We start from the raw sequence: 22,817 nt of genomic DNA on the forward strand, positions 1-22,817 counted from the left end.
AAAAATAATCTAAAGCCCTTCTATCATTTTGTCAGTGGCTAAAAATACTACTTAGCTTCAGAAAAGCCAGCAGGTCATTTAATACCATGTAAAAGCATGTCCTTATCTTTTCATGTGAGCTGTGGGGCAATTACGCAGTTGTGCAAGTTGTCTGGAAGGATTACATGCTGAGGAGGTACAGCAGATTCTCACTGATATAGAGCAAGCTCTTAATAGAGCATTTTGTAACTTCTCCATTCCACGGGCAGATTTGGGGGGCAGAAAGCGGTTAGTGTTTTCACTCGAGTCAGCCAAGCCCCCAGCCTGGCAGCCACATGGGGAGGAGGCAGCAGCGAAGGGCCTCCGGCATTGTCCCCTCTTGGCCGGTCACCTCCAGCCCTCTCAGCCCAGCTTCGGGTTGGAGCGTGACACTGCGTTGGCTTTTGCAGTACGGAGGTTGCAGCCTTCCCAGCGTGATCCACGTTGATCGCCTGGCTCCAGCTGTGGTTTCAGGCCCCTTTCACCATGCGGGAGTGCCAAAACTGTGTATCCGGACAGGGCTTGACTAAACTGTCCGGAGTTGTGATGTTTTCTCATCAGATCTTTAGAAAGTCAGTATGTGATACCCGTCACCTCTAGGGTGTCACAAATACACATAAGCGAGACAGTCCTAGCATAGCAGGGCAGCTTTCCTTATACCCAAGGAAAATTTAAGAAGAATGAAAAATAAGTTCAAAATAAAGCTGGTTCCATTTGTAAACAGGTAGTGTTGTGAGGAACAGGCAAGTTTAACCACATCTTTTGGCAGGTATGTATGCCCTTTGGCCMCACAGGCCATTTCTAGTCATGCTATCCTAGGCTTGCTTCTGACAGTGATTACACATGCTGGAGAAACGTTAAGTCCCAGGAACTCTTCACACCAAGAGATGGAGAAATATTCTGCTTTCTCTGTGTTCAGTTTCATAAGGTAAAAAAAAWTTGCCAAATTAGAACAAAACCAAGCAGAACACTGTGAAGGGTTGCATGTTAATTTTAGTGGTGGCGTGAATATTAAATGCATAATTTGATATACTGAATAGATGTCTGTAACTTACACACCAAAAACCAACAAGTTTTTTGTTGTGCAGAAATTGGGTTCTGTGCTCCAGCATAGGTCCAATGTGCTCTGCTATGTTCTTCTATTAACGTAGTGAGCAGTATGTTAGGGCCAAAGGTTGCGGGAAAAGGCAATCTTTTCATGCCTTACTGGCTACCTGCCTTGATATGTACGACATAGTTGTCTGTCAGCGTGGTATCTTTCCGCAGTGCTCAAATCTTTTGATCTTGTTACCTAGTGGTACAGAAGATGCATTTTGTTGTCTAGTGGTAAGCACTGAGGAGAAACAGCTAGTGAGGATCACTAGTTCTTGCTTGATTTAAAAGTCTAAGGAATTATTCAGGGGGTTTAAGCTGTATGAATCCCTAAACTGTACAGCCATAGGATCATACTTCTCTTGCCCTTCCTGCCCCTCTCCTTTCTGTTGTTATGCTCTGTGCTTCGTGTTATATGTGCTTTTGAGGAAGGAGATTGACAGCTGATTAGTTAGGAAAGAAAAGCATGGAAATGTGTATGAGGAAGAAAAGCAAATTTTTTGCATATGCCTCTTGTATAAGCAGGGAAAGATGAAACTGATAAATCTGTGCATTTTAGTATGCTGAAGTATAAACTGTGTATTTATAGTCAGCAATAGAAGAAATAACAACTGCTCAGGCTTATTCAATAAATTAGTGTTTAAAACCAGGAAACCTCTACTGTATTTGTTGCTTTGATCACAGAATCACGGAATGATTGAGGTTGGAAGGGACCTCTGGAGATCATCTAGTCCAACCCCCCTGCTCAAGCAGGGTCACTTAGAGCACGTTGCACAGGATCGCATCCAGGCGGGTTTCGAATATCTCCAGAGAAGGAGACTCCACAACCTCTCTGGGCAACCTGTTCCAGTGCTTGATACTCCTCTATCTATCTATCTGACCTAGCTTTGCAGTAAATGCATAGTTGTGGTTTTTATTTATTTATTTTTTTTTTATGAAATAAAAGCAGCATGAAATTTTGCTAACGTTAACAATTATTTTTAGAGGAGATTACATTCAAGCTTGAAATCATCTCTATACTTGTTTGGGGTGCACAGGCCTGGAGAAAATGGTTTTGTTTTTTTTCAGAAGAAAAATGTAGATTTGTTTTCAACAAACATTTAATGAACAATGAGGGGAATAAAAGAGCAAGGGAAATATTCTTTGCCAAGTGAAGTGAGTCTCAGGCAGCTGTGCCTACTCCATCAAGTCTTATTATTAAGGCTCTCTACCTGTATTATAAAATCGGTGCTGTGCATACTCTAATGAAGGGATTATTTTAAGGCTGTGTGCATCTGAGCAAGGAATAAGAGCCTTGCATTGAGAGAGACATCCATAAGAAGAGGGTTTTAATCGGGGTGCATTATTAATGAACTGCATAAGTAAATGTATAGATCTGCTTTATTAGGCAAACTGTAAATGAGCGTATTTGGTAAGAACATGCAAAATGTGGGTGCTGAGAGAGGATATTTTGAGAATTTAACTCACTTCTAAATAGTAAAGGCATCCCGTCTGGCTGTAATTGGTGCCTGTGGCAGTTGTTGATACCCTAACTGCATTAGCTTTCTGTGCCCTTTAGCAGAATTGGGAAAACTTTTCTAGTACTTGTTAAGCCGTCTATTATCAAGACATCGTAAATATACACATTTAGAATAGACGATTTGCTATCCCAGTGCCTTAGAGCACTTAAATTAGTTCCTACTATTTCAAACATTAATGTTGCAGTAATTATGCATGAAGCAATAATGCAATTGAAATTGCCTTCGAACTTACTCAAGTGGGTTTTTTTTTTATTTTTTATTTTTTTTTGGAAAATAATACTCAGTCTCTTCTCAAAATATACTCTAGAGCAGGTGAATGGGCTGTGTGACCCTGAATAATGGCAGCGCGAGACTGTTTTATTTCGAGATCCTCAGTTTGCCTGCAGCCCAGGTTCGTATTAAGCAAGTATTGCCATCTGTTTGCTTTTGATGACCTTTGGAAGGAGGCAGCAGTCATTCCCCCCACAGTGGTGAAGTGCCACATCACAGCTGGCACAGAGTCCTTCAGTAGTGGGGTTTCTTATTTAAAAAATGCAGCCRTGCTTCAAGGCAGGAAACGTGGGCTGTTTTTCAGTTTGCAAACACATTCAGCTTTCTTTGTGTATGATACCAACCGGTTTCAGGTCTTCGCAATATCAGCTATACTAAAGGGTAGTAAAGGGCCCAAGTGTCAGCCTTAGGTCTGAATTTCTTTACATTTAAATTGGACCTCCTGTGTTCCTTTGGAGAAAAAATATGTTTTGTAGCTGAGTTACAAATAAGCTTTTCCAGCTTTTTGGCAGCCAGGTAATAGTTAAAGTGCAAAGCAGGTTTCTTTTTTCCAGCCCAGGAAAGCAGTTTAATAACTTTGGGTCCGTTTGCTCATAGCAACGCTACGGTTGAGCCCGGCAAACCCCTGGAGCTTGGCAAGCCAGGCAGACTTGGCAGGTTTTCCTAATAGCTTACCAAGTCTGAGTCAAGCATGGCTTGTTGCAGCTTCAAGTGTATTTAGCGCACCTTGTTAACAGGAACGTTGAAGTGGAGGCTTTTTTTCTTTTTGCCTCATTGACCTCAAATAATAATGTACACTCTCCACAAACAATTGGGGCTTAAACTAAGCATGACAATTTATGGCTTATGTTAAATTCAAAATAAATGTATTTGTATACTTTGGGCAGAATTTCTGGTTTGTTGTTCTTGGTATTAAGATATTAGGGTAGTACTCAACAAATTCTTTCTGTTGATTGGCACTTGATAACGTGAATCTCTGGGAAAAGATGAGCATAACTAACTTTTTTCAGTGTCTCATAACCCCACCAGCTTTTGTCCTCTGTTTAGAATGTGTTACGCAAGCAGACGTGTAAGCATTTGGAATGTGTTTACTTTTAATTTTTACCTGCATGGATAATAGCAAAAGAAAAACTAGTCCAAATATGTATTTTTAAATAGCAGAATATTTACGTTTCTGAATGCTGGCTCTTGCCCACCTAATCTTAGTAGCCTCGAAATAAGGACAATATTTCTGTAGGAACCTGAGAAGAGCACTGGGGAGATGTTGTGGTCTCACACAGGGGGCTGAGGTTCACAGCTAGACAGACAAGCTCCTAGATTGTTTTCTAGGATTGGTGCCCTCTTTCATAGCTCCGATGGACTACAAGAAGCCTAGAGATGACAAATGCCTCATTGCCATCATTGCTAAGTGTCTGGGAGTCTGCCTGTTTGAATCTCAACTTCTTCCAAGAAGAAGCTGTCAAGTTYTTTACCTGACATGCCCAAATTAGCTGTGTTTTCTCTTCTGGGACCTCAGTTTCTTTACTATGTACCCAGGATGTTTTATTTAAGGAGTTGAGTTGTAAGACTGGTGGAACATGCTTGAAGTGTGAGGGAGAGGCTGGTCAGTATGCTGCTTTGGGCCATTAATTGGGGCCTGAGAGTGAGATTTGGAGAGTATTGACAGCTCAATGTTGATACAGTGGAAGTGCTGAAAAAGGGTTAGGATGTAGAATGTAGTTTTCTCCTGTCCTTTTTCTTTTCTCAATAACTTCTTATTTGAATTAAGTTTATGCATGATTGACAAAACATGGAGGAAAGAGGAATTTAGGGTATATTAGGAACTGGGGAAATTTTTGGAGTTTATACAAGGATGACGCATTTCAGCTAAATGAAAATGGAATGAGACTGCTGGCCTTTTAGAAAAGTTATAAGGACACTTTTAAACTACAGGCTGGAAGAAGAGCAGCAGGTGTAGAAGAACACAAACTTCAGGATCACATAAGGTGAAGCTGATAGAGACTCCCCACTAGAAAAAGAGCAGCCAAAAGTTGAAAAAACTGTTGTAGTCTAAGTAGCCTACTATGCAAGGCATATTTATAAGCAGATAAGCTGAGTTGGGTGTCATTGTTGCCTCTCTCTCACGAAACAGTGAGAGTGCATTAGAACAATCAGTTTTAAATGAGAATATTGATATAATAGATTTAAGAGCAGGTGTAGATAGACAGCAGAAAGGTTCAACTAACCTGATGACCAGTCTTCTGTGAACAATTGTAGTTCTCTGGTGTTACTCATTAGGTCTCCAGCTTTTCTTCCACAATATTTTCAAATTGCTTTTTGCATCCCCAGCATCCTTGCCRGGGAGTTCCATAGATCAGTCACATGTTGCCTGAAAACATTCCACCTTTTGGTTTTTGTAAAGCCTCCAAATCTCGCTTCCTGCCCACTGGCCGACCAGCTATTCTCTATTCATGTTATTCTTGTCAATCTTGTAACTATCTGAATCTTCCCCTGAGTTGTCCCTGTTCTATGCTGAAGAGTCCTGATCTATTTAGATATTCTACCACTGAAAACAGCTGTAGGTCTTGATGCAGTCTTGTTCTCTTTTCCTGTACTCTTTCATAGTTATTCTGTTCTGTTTTGGGTGAGATCAGGGAAGAGACCAGATGATACATACTTGACTAATTGTTATCTCAGGTATTTTGCTGGGACACTAATATCACTGTGCAAATGACAAGAGAGCAATAGAATAAATGATGGTGGTTAGAGTGCTGCTGAATGAAAGGATGGTGTCAGGAAAAAATGACTGCCTGAGTACGATGCGATCTCAGGCAGCTAAAGCATCCTGCTGRAAGAGGGAATATGCATTGGCATCACTTGACTGCTGTGCCATACCTAGTATATCCACTGTAATGTAAAATTGTACAGTAAATGCAATGCAAAAGCATTAAAATTGTTTGGGACGGGGGATGGGGGAAAACATGCTTTATTTTTCCCCATACACTGTTGAATTACAATTTGGAACTAATTGCCATGGGGCRTTGTGGAGACCAAAAGTAGAAGTGGATTCAAAAAGGGTCACAAAAATTCACAGAAGTCCTGTGATGTCTATTAGATGCAGTGGTTCAAATGTTAACTGTTTCAGGAAGTCCTTAAATTGCTAATTATCCTTTCAGTTTCCAATTTACTTGGGAAAAAGATAATTCTTTCCCCTCTTTCTTCTTTTCTAAGCCTCTTTCAGTGCCCACTGACTGAGAAAGACACTTTGTTCTGACCTAGTAAAGCAGTTCTTATCTCAAAAAGCTGCTTAAACAACATAAAAGAAATGAAATAGGCTCAAGGAAGCTTGGTCCAAGGAAATTCTGAATGGAGTTTACCTAGYGTGCCACAGCATGCTGGTTGCACCATGTTTTGCATCAATCCTGGGATCCCAAAACTGCAGAATCCCTCCGGCTGGCAGGGAACATGGGCACCGTCTAGTCCAACCTTCTGCACAAAGTCAGGGCAACACTGGGCTCCAGCCAGGCTGCTCAGAACTCATTCAGTTGGGTCTTGGAAACTTGGAAAAGGATGGAGATTCCTCAGCCTCTTTGGGCAACATGTTCTAATGTTTATTATTAAATAATTATAGTTTAGTCATTCAGATAATAAGACTGTTATGTAATTATGTAATTGATAATCAGTACCACTGTAATTATGGGACTGTAAAATAGGACACAAGTCAAACAGAGCATCCGTCAGACTATGCTTACCTTGAAAATTTTAGCCTTTGCCAAGTGTGATGGAAACTAGGTTAGCTTCTGGCTTCAAGCACATTAGTTTGCCAGCAATAAGACTTTTGAAATTGTTTGAGGCCATTTATTTATTTATTTATTTATTTAGAGTATTGGTTGCAAATACAGCAAATTGCTCCATCACCTCAGTATTTTAATTTAAATAAGCAGTACTCTGGCAATATTTAAAACGTAAGCCTTTAAAAGAGAATAACTGCCTGGCACTGCTGATARTTATTTTTAGAGCATGACAAGCAGCTGTCTCCAGATGGTGGTCTGTGTTCAACGTCATTCTCTACTGTAAATGGAAGCATTTACTGCAATATTGATTTAAAGCTTCATGTAACTTGTTTTTGTTTGTTTCAGCTTTGGTTTGCTTTCGTTAATGGATTTTCTGGGCAGATCTTATTTGAGCGATGGTGCATTGGTCTATATAATGTGGTAAGTGCTACATACTATGATTTGATAGTGCTCAGGACCTGTATGTCATTTTGTTGTGTCTGTGCCATTTCTCATAGGTAACTACCTGATTGTACGTCAGAACAGGTGAGCTCATTTGTATAAAAGCTGTTTCAATACACCCTGGGTTATGGAAAAAGATCTTGGATGGTTATTTTTTTCAAAAATAAATAAATAAGACCTGGGAAAGTGCCTCAAAAATATACCTGTTTGTCCTAATACAATTTTGTTAAAATTCTGAAGTCTTTAGACAGTTCTGTAGCTCTAGTTTTTTAGATTTCCTCTTCAAAAATACCTTTGGGCTGCTTCTGAAATATTTTACTGATTGTTCATGTTCAAAATGGGTATCAAGTTTAATCATTGAATGATTTCTTTTTTTATTGAGCTTTTTTTTTTTTGTAGTACTTTACAATCCCAATGATTTTTAGTCCATGGAAAAACATATTGCAGCATTTATTCCTATACAGTTAATAAATACTAAATCTTTCCTCCCTTCTCTGACCCTATAACAATTAGATGCTCAGGGAAGTGTAGTGCAGACGCTTTGGGCTGACTCCATGCTAAGCAGTGCCAGAATTGGAAGTAGTGTTGCTGTGTCACCAGCATTCTTCACTTCAACTAAGAGCAGGATGTCCAGGAATATGTTCAGTTTTTAGCTGCGCTTTGCATGGTGCCACACTGTGCCATGTAGTTGTTTTTAATCAGTGCTAGCTTGGAGGATCTCTGGGACCGTGTTTCATTGCATACCATGGACCTTAGCTGGTCTTTTCAATACAGTGTTATTTTTGTAATGTTGTTACTGATAACTGGCCTGGTGTCTGGATTTATAAGCCATTAGGACACTTTGTCAGTGTGAAAAAAATCCTTTGCGTATCTCTTTGGAGGGAGGAAACTTAATTTTTTTTTTCTTTAAGCAGACTCATTCCAAATGTATGAAAATACAGAAGACAGCAAATTATCTATCAGTCAGTAGTATTAATGGAAACATTTAACTTCTGTCACATTTCTTCTAATCTTAAAAATGATGACACAAACCCTCACATTCCATATAATTTTATATTCTTTGTGACAGATATTAATTCAGGGATTTTCCACTCCCTTGATTCTTTTCACCCTCATTTCCTGACTGCTACGCAGTCTCTGTCGTTCATGTTCAGATATTTGCATCTAATATCTTTAAACCTGATTTGATGGATCTACCTACCCTGCATAAAGCTCATGGATGAGACTCATCATCTAGAATCCGTGAAGCAGAAATTAACCCTTGTTTTATAAGGTCAGTATTTTCTAAAATCAGAACGGGTCCTGTAGAATCATGAAGAATCAAGGACTGTTAGGATATTAGGGGCTTCCATAACTTGAAGGGGTTAGGTTTTTATGTGGGTTTAGTTCTGCCATTCTCTCCCATGCCGATTAGCCTTTACTTCATGAGTAGTCTCATTAAAATGCTAGGTGTAGGAAATCTTAGCAGCACTGGAACTCCTGCATTTGCACTGGTTCACACTGGATGTTTACCTTCATAATCAAAAACAGTAGCAGATTTACTTCAAATGAAAATGTAAATGCTGCAAGACACATGGGAACCCTCAAATTTCTTTGGAAGTATCTTAAGACCATATAAGAACATATCTTCTTTTTGGAATATATTGGACTGGTTGTCTGAGTCCTGTTACTTTCTGTCCTCCCCAAGACTACTGCTTTTTTAACCATCTGGTTCATCACTTCATGAACAAATGAAGCACATTCCTAGTTGGATCTAGGGATGTAACCACTGATTCCCATTAGCGTCTAGTCCTCCACATTGCTGAATGTATACTCTTCAACATATACTCTCCAACTGCCAACTCATTGCTGGTTGGAACCATGGCCCAACTTTTGCAAAAAAGGAATACAAGTTAAAAACAGGTCTTAATTAGAAGATGCTGACTGAACACTTCTCAAACTGTTTAAAAAAAAAAAAAAATTAGAAATGATTTTTCCTTATAAACTGTTGATGTAGAGGGAAGTGAATGGAGGTTAGTAGTCAGACACACATGCTGGTATTGCTGCACACTGCGCCTGCAGACTGTGAGAAGCACAAATGCCCAGGCCAGCTTCAAATGAGCTACCTCAGATCCTGGAAACACTTAAGAACAGCAAAGTGGGACTCAGCAGAGGCTAATTTACTGTGCTTCTGGCAAAGCATCCTGCTGCCTCTCCTGGCAAACTTCTGAAGCTTGGTCATCTRAGTGCCTGCCTGGGGTACAGACCTATGGTACAGTTAGTTTGTTCCTATCAATTCATGCCTGACTGAGAATCCCCAAAATGACAATACAGAATGGCCTTTGTTTTTCAGTAGATCTTTTTAACGTGATTTCCRCATTTGCTTTGTCTGTAAACTTAGCTTTGGTTAAGCATATTACATATTTAGTTATGGCTACAATTGCAGCTATATTTGAACCCACTCCCACAAGGCTTTTTTCTAAAATGTATGTGTTGTCTTTCTTTTGCGGTCTGAGTTTTCTCCTGACTAGATTAGCTTGTACATCAAACCCTACTGATGCTTAACTTCTTGTGTTTAAGCTAATTGGTTTGGAGCAGGAATTTTCTTTCATGCCTCTTTGTCCTTAAGTCAATATTGAGAGTTATGAATTGCTGAAATTCATGTTTGGGCTTGTTTGGATGTTGGAAAAATGATGTCAAATAACACACAAGTTGGTAATACGTCTTCACTGAAGTCTCTGGGAATTTTGCTGTTGTCTCAATACTGAAACATTATCTGAGATCCACTTAAAACTAATAGCTGCTTTTAATTAGCATTTGCTTTCTTTGCAGATTTTCACAGCGTTGCCACCCTTTACTCTGGGAATTTTTGAACGATCATGTACTCAGGATAGCATGCTTAGATTTCCACAGCTATACAAAATTACTCAAAATGCAGATGGGTTCAACACAAGGGTAAGGGAAAGTATCTGTTTCTTTAACAGTAAATACCAGCTTTTTTTTTTACATTTCAGGCCTTTTTCTATCTCAGAAGTTCTTATTCCCTACTGTTACTCTTGCTTTACACTGGGATGATGCCACTGAGATCAGGATTGTTCTGCCTCCCATTCTTTTCAAAGGGATTATATTTAAAAAATAATTGTTTTTAAATAAGGATTGCCAGGTATGGCTTGAACTAAAACTGGTACTGAAATACCCATAAACTTTGATTCTAATTAAGATTTGTATCTGAATATGAATTTTCAATTCACAACTTGCCATTTTCAAAGGAGCTAGATAATCTCCCCTGGATTTTATTTAATACAGAAACTGTCATAACCCTCTCTACTAGAGGACCTTTTCACAATTAGGCTTGCTATTTCTATAGTTCTTTTAGAAAATAAAATTTGAATTGGATTATTTTGCCCTTCAGTTTTCAAGAATGCATTTTATTTCATTTCACTCTTCTACATCGTAGAAAATGCCAGCATTTGGGGTTCTGTTTTTTTTCCATAATAGGCACGTTTAAATGTACTTCAGAAAAAAGAAGCTGTGAGATTGCTTTGATTAGAGAGGAAGGAGGAGGAAATCATAGATTATGCAAAGCTCTGGCTTGTGCAAAACTGCCTTATCTATAAGTTAAAAATTGCAGAACATAGAAAGTATTTCTCCATTAAAAGAAAATAGAACATTTCATGGTAATAAATTAGTCTTTTTGAATCATTCTTTGAGGTAATTAAAGAAAGGTGACTCCATCTGTTTGCTGTATTCTGATAAAGATCTTAAATTGCAAGTATGCGTGCCTATTATATTTTAACTTGTTAGAATAAAGCTGTCCAATTGAGCTAGTGTTTTTTTGTGACAGAGCAGAAATTGTAGGAGGAAATACATCTTAAGGAAGCTTAGGTATTTCACTTTGGGAAAAACATTATGTCTGACTCTAAACTGCACAATGAAGCGTTTGTTGAGAGTTAGAGAGAGGCCAAGAGTTCTGGATGTTACTGACTTCTTGGTTTGTTTTCTCTCAGGTTTTCTGGGGTCACTGCATCAATGCCCTGATCCATTCCGTCATACTCTTCTGGTTTCCACTGAAAGTGCTGGAGCATGGTAACTGCTTCATTATTTCTTACGTCAGCCACTGATGGTCAGTCATACTAGAGCCAATGTGTTTGCAGAGCTGGAGGTCGTGACAAGTTCCAAGAAAATCATGACGACAGACGTCCAATAGGTTATAGCTGCTGAACTTAGCTAGTTATCTAGTGGCTTTCAGAATTTACTCTTATTTAAAGTAATTGTTGCTCATGTAGTGACTTTAATACTTAAGACTTTTGGCAAAGCTGTAATTTATTTATTTGAATACTGAGTGATGTTCTATACAAAGCCTATTTTTTCTGTAATGTGTTAAAATCTCAAGTTTTTAGTGTATAATGTTTTTATAGCAGATCTTACAGTATCCGTATTACAACAGTTTGCTTTATATCTCGTTGGATCTTTCCCATTCAATGATGGCATGCTCTAAAATGTAGGATAAAATAGAGAACTTTCACTACTGTTCAAGTTTGTTGAAAAGCTGAATTGGTTGGGAGGGAAGCAGACCAGATCGAGCTATTAGGAAAACAGGATTTTATTTGTACAAGCTAAGTTCATTAGTCCCATTTTCTGTGGAAGGTAACGTAACTACGTGGTATATCAAGGGACAGTAAATCCCAGTATAGCATTGTGGGCAGGAAAAATCCTTGGAAATCTTTTGGGTTTTACTGCCCAAGAAATGGGACTTGATCAGATCAGGAATTTTAAGGGGCAGGGGGAAGGAAGACTGTTTATCTAAAAAGACAAACTTGTCAAAACTGAAACTCTTTCCAGGAATATAATCATTTCAACAAAACTTTCTCAGCTCCACGATGGATTACTTGGGGGGATGGTGAAGGAAAAGGAGGGAAGGATGGATGCTCACATCAAAGCAGCATGATGGTGAAGATACTTTTGTGGGAGGCAGGCTCAYATTTCTCTTTACCTGGCTGAGTAAAACTTCAATATTGTGTCCTTAGTGACAACTTCACATGCTGTGTGATAGACCGTACGAGAAGATGGGAACCTCCCTTTCCCCATATGTGGGCTTTGAGCTCTGTTTGTTCAGTTTTGGGGGAAGGGCTTTTTGGTTGGTTGGGCTTTGTTTTGTTTTGGTGGGGGAGTGGTTTTTCTGTTTCACAGTTTTAATGAGAAACATTCATCTTAAGTAGCTCTTCTTTAAATTCTACTTTGGCTGTTTTAGGCTAAGGCCTGTAGTGGTTACTGTTAAAGAAAAAAACTATTTTTGTTTTAGTCCTCCATAAATGTTTTTCTAACTATTTAGTTCTTCGTTAAATTATGCACTCTTAATTTCACTGAGGAAATGATAAGACTCACCCACTCAAACCATAACTTACTTTCTGAGATCACTTGATAGGTAGCTTGGTTTGCTTTCCAGATAGAAAGGAATATTGAATCTTCAAGTTTCTTTGCATTTCCAAGTGAAAAAGGATTTTTAGTGCCACAGACAAAAATGTGTCATTCACACTGGGATGTTCTTTAACCTCTCCAGTTCCTTAGAATGTGAAGTGTGTGTGTTCAATGAATGGGCACTTTGTATAGCTTTGGAAATGAATGTTCACTGGACAACCTGCTGTTCTTATTAACAGAAATACCGCTCTTTGCAGGACCCCTTGGCCTCCCAAAGTGCAGGTCATGGCAATCGCTGCAAAAAATACATTAGACTACTGCATTAAAAAATAACTTTAAAAATCTGAGGCTTACACTGAAAAATTATTTGATTACTTGAGAGCACCCTGTGATGTTGTACTAGAGCAACATATTGGCAGAGTTAACTAGGTCAGGTTATTCTAGATCCATCAAAAGCCATATGTACTTAGGTATGCCTCTTGCTTTATAAGCTGAGGCTTCTGGTGTCAGCAGGATTCACTGGACACGGAAGGCCTGGTTCTCTAGCATTCTTCACCTTTTTCATTGGTGCTATAGGAAGGAGAGCAAAGCGGCTATTGAAACCTTCTGTGCATTTGGGAATGATGTGGTAAATGGCAGAGGCCATAAAATACCAGGGGAAGAGTTGGGCTGATGCAGATGCCAGTGCCTGAAAACCAAACTAATTCCCAACTAAACTGGCTCAGGATTTAGGTCCTGTTGCATGGGCAAGGACAGTGAATAGTATGTCTGCTGCTGTTTTGTAATAGTCAGGCTTGAAAATAAAAAGGATGGTGGGGTTATAGATCTGGCAACTTCTGGCAAATATTCTGTATCTGTCAGTTCTTCAGTGATAACCCCATACAGCAATTGTAGCAGCAAACCATAACAAGTAGCTTGGGGTAACTGCATGGGCTAACTTTATAGTCTTTTTACCTGTATGCTGGACAGTATCTTCACCACAGAGATCAGTCTATCAGAGACATTTAGACTTAGACACTATAAACTTAATCTCCTATCCTGGTACCTATTTTATAGGAACACAGTTACATAAGTAGATGACTCCAGTTTAACAATGTCAGGTCCAGTTTTGCAAAGAAATCTAGCAAAGTGGTATGCTTATAGTAGAAGCACTGTACTGGGCAATATGTGTTTAGGACCAAGTCCAAGGTTTTATCTTAAGCCTTTTTTCATCCTCACTGTTTGTGTATTTGTCTAGCAGTTGTCTTAAAACCTGTGAAAATAGCAATACTGATCATGCTTGAGTAATGCTTGAAAGTTCCAATGAGAATGAGTTCATCTGGCGTTAGCGAGACTGTCGAGTGTGCTGTCACGGGGTTCCGGTTTTATTCAGCAAGAGCTAAGAATGACTAATCAGACGTGAAGTATTGCCAAGGTTGGCACTTTTGGATGATAGATTAATGTGTACTTACCCTTCTGCACACTTGACTTAAAGAAAGCATGTGTGGAAGCCTCAATGCTGCTCAGTTAATGCATTACAGTAAGACATTTTAGATGTTATGTGTCCTTTATGATTAATCTTTTGTGGCTTTCTTTTAATTTAGCTCTGTTTCACTACAACTCAGCTGGTGTTTTATGGATTTACTTCCTAGCAACAAGAAATAATGGAATATTTTGGAGATGTCAATGAGTAGTTCGGAGCAGATAGGCACAGAAAAAGTAACACTGCCATACCTCGGTTCTTGCAGACAATTTATATGTTAGTGCCTAGCAAGCGTTTCCCCTTTTGCTAAAACAGCTTTCTGGCAACCAAAACTCTGTGCATGTGCTGTATCAGGACATATAGTGCCTAAGGCCTTGTTTAGCACAACCTCTGTATTGACAGTAGCTCATAGCTTTTAGATGGTTTTTAACAGTGCTTTTAGACGTATTGCAAATTCAAGGTTGGGACCAGTTATTGTCTAATTGTCTTCTGAAAATCTCCTCCCTGTTATCCCATCCATTCTGTTGATAAACTGATTATCAAACATGATCATTTTTCTTTCTTTCAGATGCAGTATTCACAAATGGCCAGGGAATTGACTATTTATTTGTTGGAAACATAGTTTACACTGTAAGTTTGTTTTTTATGCTATTAGAAAATGGTGTAAATCGGAAGTGTACAAGTAAAATCAAAATCAGATCTATGTTGTGTGCATGATATTTTCCCCCTTCTTTTTTGTTTCTTTTTTGCCGATGTACACCAACAATATCTTCGGCTCTGCCCTTTCCCCCACCCCACCATGCCACGGCCCCAAGGGATGGGTTGGTACATAAATGAAAGTACTTTTTTAGGTGGAGGGAGGAGGTTGGGCACAAACATCTATGAATTTGAGGGTGCTAGCACTGAAGTCGTTGTTTTCTTTTTTTCCTTGCAGTATGTTGTAGTTACTGTTTGTTTGAAGGCCGGCTTGGAAACAACTGCATGGACTAGAGTAAGTACTTCTGAATATCTTTTATTTTATCAGCATATATTTCTCCCTAATAAATATTAATGTAGAAAAGGAGTATGAGAAATCATTTGGGGCTGCAGTGTTTTAATTGGATCTTTCTTTTAAGGATAACCTGCTAAGGTCTGTAGGTACAGGATGGTAGAGGAGGATGAACATTGCTTAAATGACATGACATACACAATGAAAAGGGCAGCCTGTCTGAAGCAGGAAGAGGAAAAGACTATTTTGGCAACATCTCTAACTATTCAAAATTAAGAATGGCTGCCCTCAGCATAAAGCCATTGATAGCGGAAAACTTGGTATGAAATCAACATGCTAATATAATTGCTTAAGTAAAGAGCACAAGAGCAACGTCTTTTTACTCTGTAGCTTCTTTCAAAGTAGTTAATGCAATACTGAATGCAAGGTGTCTGCCCACAAATAAACAATTAGTCTCTGAAAAGCTCTTTAAAGCTAGTGAAAAGCTGACTTGACATTGGATGAGACTTTTGTTTGGAAATTTTCAAAACTAACTAAATAAAAAATGTTAGGCAAACAGTCATTGATTCCCAGATTTGAGTCATTTACTTGCAATGACTGAGTGCTGTGTTGTTGGTAGGTGTCAGACTCTATGGCAAGGCAAAATACAGGGGGGGTGTTCCTGCACTGGTGACTCTTCAACACATTTGTCCCCTTCCTTTCCTCCATCCCCTCTGAAAACACTGATCTCTTGATTTTGATGGAGTATGTTTTTCCACGCCTCTGAGACATCTTACTGGCATCTCATTTTCATGACATACTAAGACAATCTGTCCTCAAACCAAGGTCTTCTGAGGAGTCCCATATTATTCCACTGGTTTCCTGGAGGAGCTTGGCTAAATCTTGTAACCTCGTTGCTTCTATTAGTTGTAAAATATTTCCTTTCATTCCTCACAGAGGAATTGTCAAGATTAATGAGCTGATGTCTGTTCTGAATTTTAAAGATGAAATGCTATCTGTATGGGTTACTTACTTATTTGAAAAATGGTAATATTTACTGCCTCAATCTCTCATCTGAAAATAAAATCAGGGTTTTGTTGTTGTTGCTTATGCATAATTTTTATGTTGAGTACCAACATTTTAAAAGGCAGAAGTATTTAAAAGCAAGTGAATTCCACATGCACTAGAGGAGGACGTACCTAAATCTGCAATGGAGGCATGTGAGTCTCTTTAGATCCTGTTATGCAATTTATTAATATGATACTTCCCCCCTCACTTCCCCCCTCACTTCCCCCCTCACTTCCCCCCTCACTTCCCCCCTCACTTCCCCCCTCACTTCCCCCCTCACTTCCCCCCTCACTTCCCCCTCTCTGGAAAATTGATGTCTTTTTAGTCATTTAGAAGTAGTTGTGGTCCCCTTTTTTTCTAAATTTATTTGAAAAGGTACCATATTACCATAAGTTTAGTAGATCCCAGTGTTGTCTAACACTGGGATTTTATGGATAAAGTATTGTTACGCACAGAAAAGTCTTTGTGTTTAGAATCAATCTTTTTCTAATTCCTGTCCCATTGCTTGGGCCAATGACTCACTTCATCTTGGAATCTGATGTTGGTTACAATTATTGTTTCAGCTGTGAGTGAATCAACACACAAAGAATCTTTAAGTTACTTGAAGAGTATTAAATGTACAACATTGAGTTAAGCCCCTTTTCCATCGTCAAGTGGATTGGTTACATGCAATTTGTTCTTAACAGTGAGAAGGACACTTTGCCACTTGGGAGACCGCGATGGGTTTAGCTGAAAGCTTTAAATAAATAACGCAGACTGAAAGGGGTTAGGAGCCTAGTATATCCAGTAGGTAGTGTGGAAAGAATGGCTTTGGTAAGTGATAACATGATGCATAACAAAATCTGCACGCTGGAGATGTACAGAGCAGCTTACTGTTACGTGTTGCTTATCTGGAGCACTGCAGTAAGCATTTTCCAAAGTGCTTGCAGCTTGCTTCATTGCCTTACCATACCTTATGAGCTATTTTAGATAAATAGGACACAAGGGATAACCATACAGTGTGTCCAGCTTTTATGTATGAGAACCTTGATATTTTTTTCTCCCTGACTGTCATTGATTTAACACTTCTGAAAGACTCACTTCTGCTTTGCACATGAATTCTCCAGGAGTAAATGACAGATATTTCAGTGGAGAATCAACAGTGCAAAGCTTGGTGGGGTGAGTGGTTAAGAAATGATTTCAAGCAGGACAAGGAGGGCTCTTTCTGAAAGCAGAGGCTCTTCTAATGGTAGAGAATCCATGCAAGCAAGGACAAGCATGAGATGTGCAAAGGGAGACACTTGGGGAGATAACTAGGGCAATCATGAGAAGAAAGTGAGGAAAATATAAAAGGATCAGAGTCTTTGAGTCAGAAAGGGCAAGAGCTGCAAAACTCAAGAACTGTCTTACAAGCTGAGTGGCATGGAAGGCAGGGAGAGGGCAAAAACTGAAGACGACATTTCACTAGCCTAAGTACACCTTCTACAAAATGAGTATGCTTTAAATTGGTTTCCCTGCTTGCTTTTAATCATAAAGCCTTTAATCATAAATCATTAATCATTCTCTCAKGGGAAAGCAGTGCTGGCATGCTGGTGCTCTTCTACCAGTGCATGGAACTGCTGCTCTTCAAGATGAAGTCTTGCAGCAGCCTCCCAAGTGCCTGTTCTTTGGGGAGCTGAGCACCACAGCTATCCACCTTGGCCGGGCTTTCTCCTAGCCACAATCTTGACGTGAGGTGGTCTTTTTCTTTTTTTTTCTCCTTTCTTTTTCTTTTTTCAGATCAGCAAGCAGATTAAAAGGATCCAAAATATTGGGGTGGATCCCACCCCAAAATATTGCAAGACAAAAAAAGCCTATGACCAGCTTCTTACAGTTTTATTCACATTCAAACTGGGTCAAATAACTTTTTTTTTTTTTTTTAAACAGCCCATAGTCAGATTTCCTGGGTGAAACAGATTAAATAGAAAAGTTTGAAGTCCTTCCTGCCCACTGCATTTCTCCAGGAAGGGGCCTATCCTATGCCTTGCTTGTTAGTCCAGCAACATTCAGGGTTGAACAAAATTCCAGCTTTCTGAGAGTCCCTGCAAGAGTGTTCTTTCCATGAGCTCTACAGTTTTGCTGTATGAATGCTTCTGTGAGCCAGCCTCCAGTTGCTCACTGATATCTGCCAGTCCACACTGGTACTGCAGACTCCCCGCTCCCCCCCCACTGTCTGTGCTCGAGAAAACTCTCCTTGCCGAGGACACTCAGTTGCTTCCAGGAAAGGAGCAGTCTTATCCTTCCAGAAGTTTGTGTCTACCTTGCAACAGGCAGAACACAGTTAACACCTACCATTAGATACTTCTTTGCTTTTCAGACATAGTCTCTAAGATTAAAAAAAAAAAAGTCAACAAATAAAAAGTAGAAAGGTGAGAACTAAATGATGCTATGTCCACCACAGGAATGAATGCACAAATTCTTTGCTATGTTTCTAAATCCATCTGTAATTAGTAATTAAGATTTATGCAGGTACTTCTCTGAATTGGAGCCAAAGTCATCAGCAATGGGAGTTGTCAGCATCCAAAAAGTTAGAGCCAATAGTGAGCTCAGTTGCTTGTTACAACTGAAATTACTGCTTCCATCTACTGCAATGTAAAAGTAAAACAGCTTAAATCATCTTGAACAGCAAAATATTTTGTGTGTGTAGACAAGCTGACTTTCCTTAATGCAGTTGAAATGAGCAGTCTCTTATGTTGGATGTGTTCTTGATCATTTTGATATTACTTTCATTAACTCTTAGGGAATCTACAGTTTAAAGAACCAGTAAAGATGTAAATTGCCTTGCATATGTGTAAATCACTTAGAACATTTAAGGGGGGGGGGGGAAGAAAAGCTAATCAGGAGATGCTGATGGCTTAAGTGGTGGTGTATCACACAGCACTGAATCTTCCTCAGTGACAGGTATGAGAGTGGTGCACATGGCTTATATGCATACACTCTGACATAAAGGATTTGTCAGTATGAACTTTAACCCGTGCCTTTGAAAAATTCTACCTTGATGTATGCGTTGAACCTGGCATGTGTAAAATGGGAACCAGGAGCGCAATGAGCGTGGGCAGAGTTCTGAGGGAAATCTGATGAGTTTTTGGAGCTCTGAGTAAGACAGATTGGCTGAGAAGCCTATCTGTCTGCCCTGTCAGGAGGCGAAGATTAAAGAGGAGAGCTSTTTTCTGCTGTTTAAACAACCTATGCTACTGGCCTAAAACTAAGTACAGTAGACAGGCCTGTGTGAGGCTGACGGAGACCTGAACAGAAAAATATCTGTGCATTAAGTGGCTCGAGGAAGGTTACTGCATTGACTCTCCTTCTTTCTCCCCTCCTTGTAGTTCAGCCACCTGGCCGTTTGGGGAAGCATGCTGCTCTGGCTGGTGTTCTTCGGTGTCTACTCYGCCATCTGGCCTGTGTTTCCCATTGCTCCAGACATGCTGGGACAGGTTGGTATGGACACTTGGCTGCTGGAGCGGGTTTCTCGGCACACTGTCCTGCAGGCAGCAGTGTTGCTTCTCTGCTGCTTCTAGAGCACACAAAATATCCCTGTAAAGGAAATACATTCTAGTAAGAGTGCTTCTGCATTATTTTAACATAAAAAATCTTGCATTCATTTAACTTAACTTCTCGTTAGAAGGGCTCTTTTTTTTTTTGCAAAAGTAACATCATAACTTGTTATATGCACTGTAGTTACTATATGGCAATTCTTAGTTGGTTTGGATGGTAATGAGATTGGCTCTTTAATGCTTTCCTAGTAAGACTTCCTATGTTCGACCAAATGGCAGGCATGAATTTTGAATTTTGTTTTTGTTGGGTTTGGTGTGTGTGGGTGTTTGGTTTTTTTGTTGTTGTTGTTTGKTTGGTTTTGGTCATGGGTTCTCTCTTCGACATACTGTGGTTTTGTATTGTTCCTTTGTTCCTGCATTCATTTAAAATGAACCAGAATATACTTGAGAATAACTTGAGATGGTCACAAGTGGAAGGGAAGCTGATATGTTAGTGGTCCCTTTACGATACTGGTGGAGTTTTGGAATTGTTCCTTTGGTGTCAGCCRAGTTCCAGGTGGTGAAGTTTTCCCTTTGGTGTCATTATTTCAACCCATGGTGAGCAGATTGAATCATGAGCCTGTCAAAATCACTCAAGAGCCTCACGCGTATTTAAAATAGGAGGCTCCCAGGAACAATGAAGGGCTTAGTAAATATGTGGTAAAACGTTAGCAACAAGCTAACAAGCAGAACTGCTGTCAAAATGACCAGAAAAAGGGGCTTTGTAATAAGTTTAGAGTTGTCTCTAAAGCTGCAAAGATGGTATTTATTATATAGAAAGAAGAAAAGCAAACTAATAATTTTAACAAAGAATCTAAGCATATTTAATTCATAAAATGACATCTTTGCATATCAGAAAATAATAATATAAAAAAGCCAAGTGTTAGGAACCCAATCAGAGATTTTTGAGGTTACGCTCATGTTTGTTGTGCTCAACAAGAACAGTCTGGCATCATTCTGTTACTCTTCTGGCCTAATACATATTTTACTACCTTGTGCTACAACACTGGGGATAATGGCGGTTATAGCAGATTGTCATGGACAGCTCTTTACAGCAAAGAGTGACAGCTGACAGGCTGGGAYCAGCAAGTCAATGACAGAGGGATGAAACCTAGCTCCTTTGATAGTATTTCATGGTGTCCTTTGTGTGTTTCACAGCACGCACTGCATCAGCACCTCTGGTTCACACTTCCCTAAATCCAGCTGGAATTTGACCAAGTATYGTGCAGAGCCACGAACCACTTTTCCTCCACAGCAGACTTGTAGTGCTGCCATTAATGTGTCGGCCTCCTAACACACAAATGATAGGATGAGCTGCTCCTTCGTAGGTGAAGGGTCAAACTGTATGCTTTAGCTTTGGATTTGCAGTATTTTTCAGAAGTCTCTTCTTTTTCCTTTTTAATTGCAACTACAACAAAATTCATATCATGTTTGTGGTCACCATTTGCTCCAACATAAACCACAGCTCTCAGAACAATAACTGGGTGTTAATACATTTTGGTTTTGCCTGAATACCTTCTAAATGTGTTTTTCTAGTTAAACTTTTTTATGCTCTGTTTTTCTGACACAATGACTTGAGAAGCGGTATTAATAGATACTAAGGCTGAGCTAAAGTACTGTAGATTATTTTCATTGAGAATATAATGTTTGCATTGGGTGATTGAGTGGCATTGTTAAATGTAGTCCAGTACTTGCGGAGCTGTTTTCCTGGATCAGTAATCAGCTCTCAAAGACATTAAAGGTTGTTCGTAATTCTAGAAGGACGTTTCAGAGGACAGGGAAACAGAAAGAATATATTGTGTGGCCTTCAGTGTAAAAATAACCATGAACTCTAACACTTTATCACAGCTTTCTTGTATTTTTTGAGAGAAGGAGCAAAAGTGGAAAAGAGTGGATTTTGTTTTCTTTATCCTTTTGTAAAATCAAGGAAAGCCCCTAAGGTAAAGGGAACTTGCCTAGGACTTGCCTTTGTACAAAGAGTAATCTTGAGTAATCAGTTGCTGTCATAATATCAGCACATGGAGAAGTGAGCTGGGACCATGCTAGACTCCAGTCTGTAAAATGAATTGCTTTCCTTCTTCCCAGACTTGAGCTATTCCTTTGCTCCTGCTGCCTTCCTTTCTGCATTTGCAAGTAATCAAGATATATTAAAAGCAAAAAGAAACAGTGAAAAGTTTACTTTTTGCTTTGTTTTTAAATATCTCGTTAGTGTGTTTATTTAAATAAACAGAAATCCAGAATTTGTTATATACTTATACTATGCCAAGCAGTATAACACTTAAAAGGGAACTGTTTTTAACTGTAATACTCATCTAGCATCTATGCCAACCAGGACTTTGTGCCATAAGTAGAAGGCATATGACAAGCAAAATGTTTTATTCTATCCATTCATCAAATATCAGCATGGAGCTTCATCGACCTTTAAGTATGTGAAAAGATGCATTGTTTCTGCTGGGGTTTATTAAGCCATTTTCACTAAGTGTTTTTTTTCCTCTCTCTCTTTTTTTCCTCATTATATGTGGAGCTTTCTCACAGGAAAAATAATACTGTTTTTTCCCACTTGAGGGCAAAAATAAGCAACTTTGATTTTCTCAGCTGTCAAAGAGACAACATATTTCTTTTATTTCCACCTGTAATCGTAATAGAATACATGTAACATAATAAGAAAAAGCTGTGATAAAAATTTCAATATCCTTTAATAGAAGTATTCCAATAATAAGACATCTGACACTTTGGAAATAAACTCTCTGGTTGTTTTGGGGGACCTTTTAAGACATATGTGCAAAATGTTTTCCTTTAACAGCACCAGTTGCAATAATGTAAGACCAAGGAAGCATCTGTTAGATGGCTTTCTTGAATCTTTGTTTTGTTTTGTTTTGTTTTAAGTCGTTCTTTTTGGATCTGTAAAGAACAGTGGTGCTGAGAAAAGTCGGCACCTCTTTTTGCCTTGCCTTCGGAGCCAGGTGGCTTCTATGGGGGCTGACTGTTTTGAAACAAGCACTTCCAGGATGACAACATTTTGTACAATATGCAAATCCTTTCCCACCTTTCACTGTGTATATCTTATTACCATAGGTAGTTGGAAACAAGTGGATGCCTGTGTGTGTGTGTGTTTTTTTTAGTGCTACGTGGCTTAATACTCATTAGTGAAGAGGTGGTACAGAAAGGTGCTGCCCTAAGAACACGAGTGCCTTTTTAGTTATCCTTGTTCTGAACTCTTGGAGCTTGCAGCTAATACCCCAGTGGTATTTTGTTGAC

General features: G+C 39.2%; 1 protein-coding gene across 5 annotated transcripts in view; it reads left to right on the forward strand.

Annotated features, from left to right (window-relative positions):
- Positions 1 to 22,817, forward strand: part of ATP8A2 (ATPase phospholipid transporting 8A2) — a 314,203-nt gene that overhangs the window by 189,094 nt on the left and 102,292 nt on the right. For all 5 annotated transcript variants that reach the window (XR_003253520.1, XM_026065895.1, XM_026065896.1 and 2 more), the window contains 6 exons: positions 7,019 to 7,093; positions 9,926 to 10,048; positions 11,101 to 11,179; positions 14,542 to 14,603; positions 14,908 to 14,964; positions 19,353 to 19,460. Coding sequence is in view for 4 of the 5 variants with exons in the window: in XM_026065895.1 (XP_025921680.1) it covers positions 7,019 to 7,093; positions 9,926 to 10,048; positions 11,101 to 11,179; positions 14,542 to 14,603; positions 14,908 to 14,964; positions 19,353 to 19,460 (504 nt within the window). In the remaining variant the exon portion in view is untranslated. The remainder of the gene's footprint in view (positions 1 to 7,018; positions 7,094 to 9,925; positions 10,049 to 11,100; positions 11,180 to 14,541; positions 14,604 to 14,907; positions 14,965 to 19,352; positions 19,461 to 22,817) is intronic.

The sequence above is a fragment of the Apteryx rowi genome, unplaced genomic scaffold (genome assembly GCF_003343035.1).
Source record: "Apteryx rowi isolate R43461 unplaced genomic scaffold, aptRow1 scaffold_233, whole genome shotgun sequence".
In the NCBI taxonomy this organism is placed as follows: domain Eukaryota; kingdom Metazoa; phylum Chordata; class Aves; order Apterygiformes; family Apterygidae; genus Apteryx; species Apteryx rowi.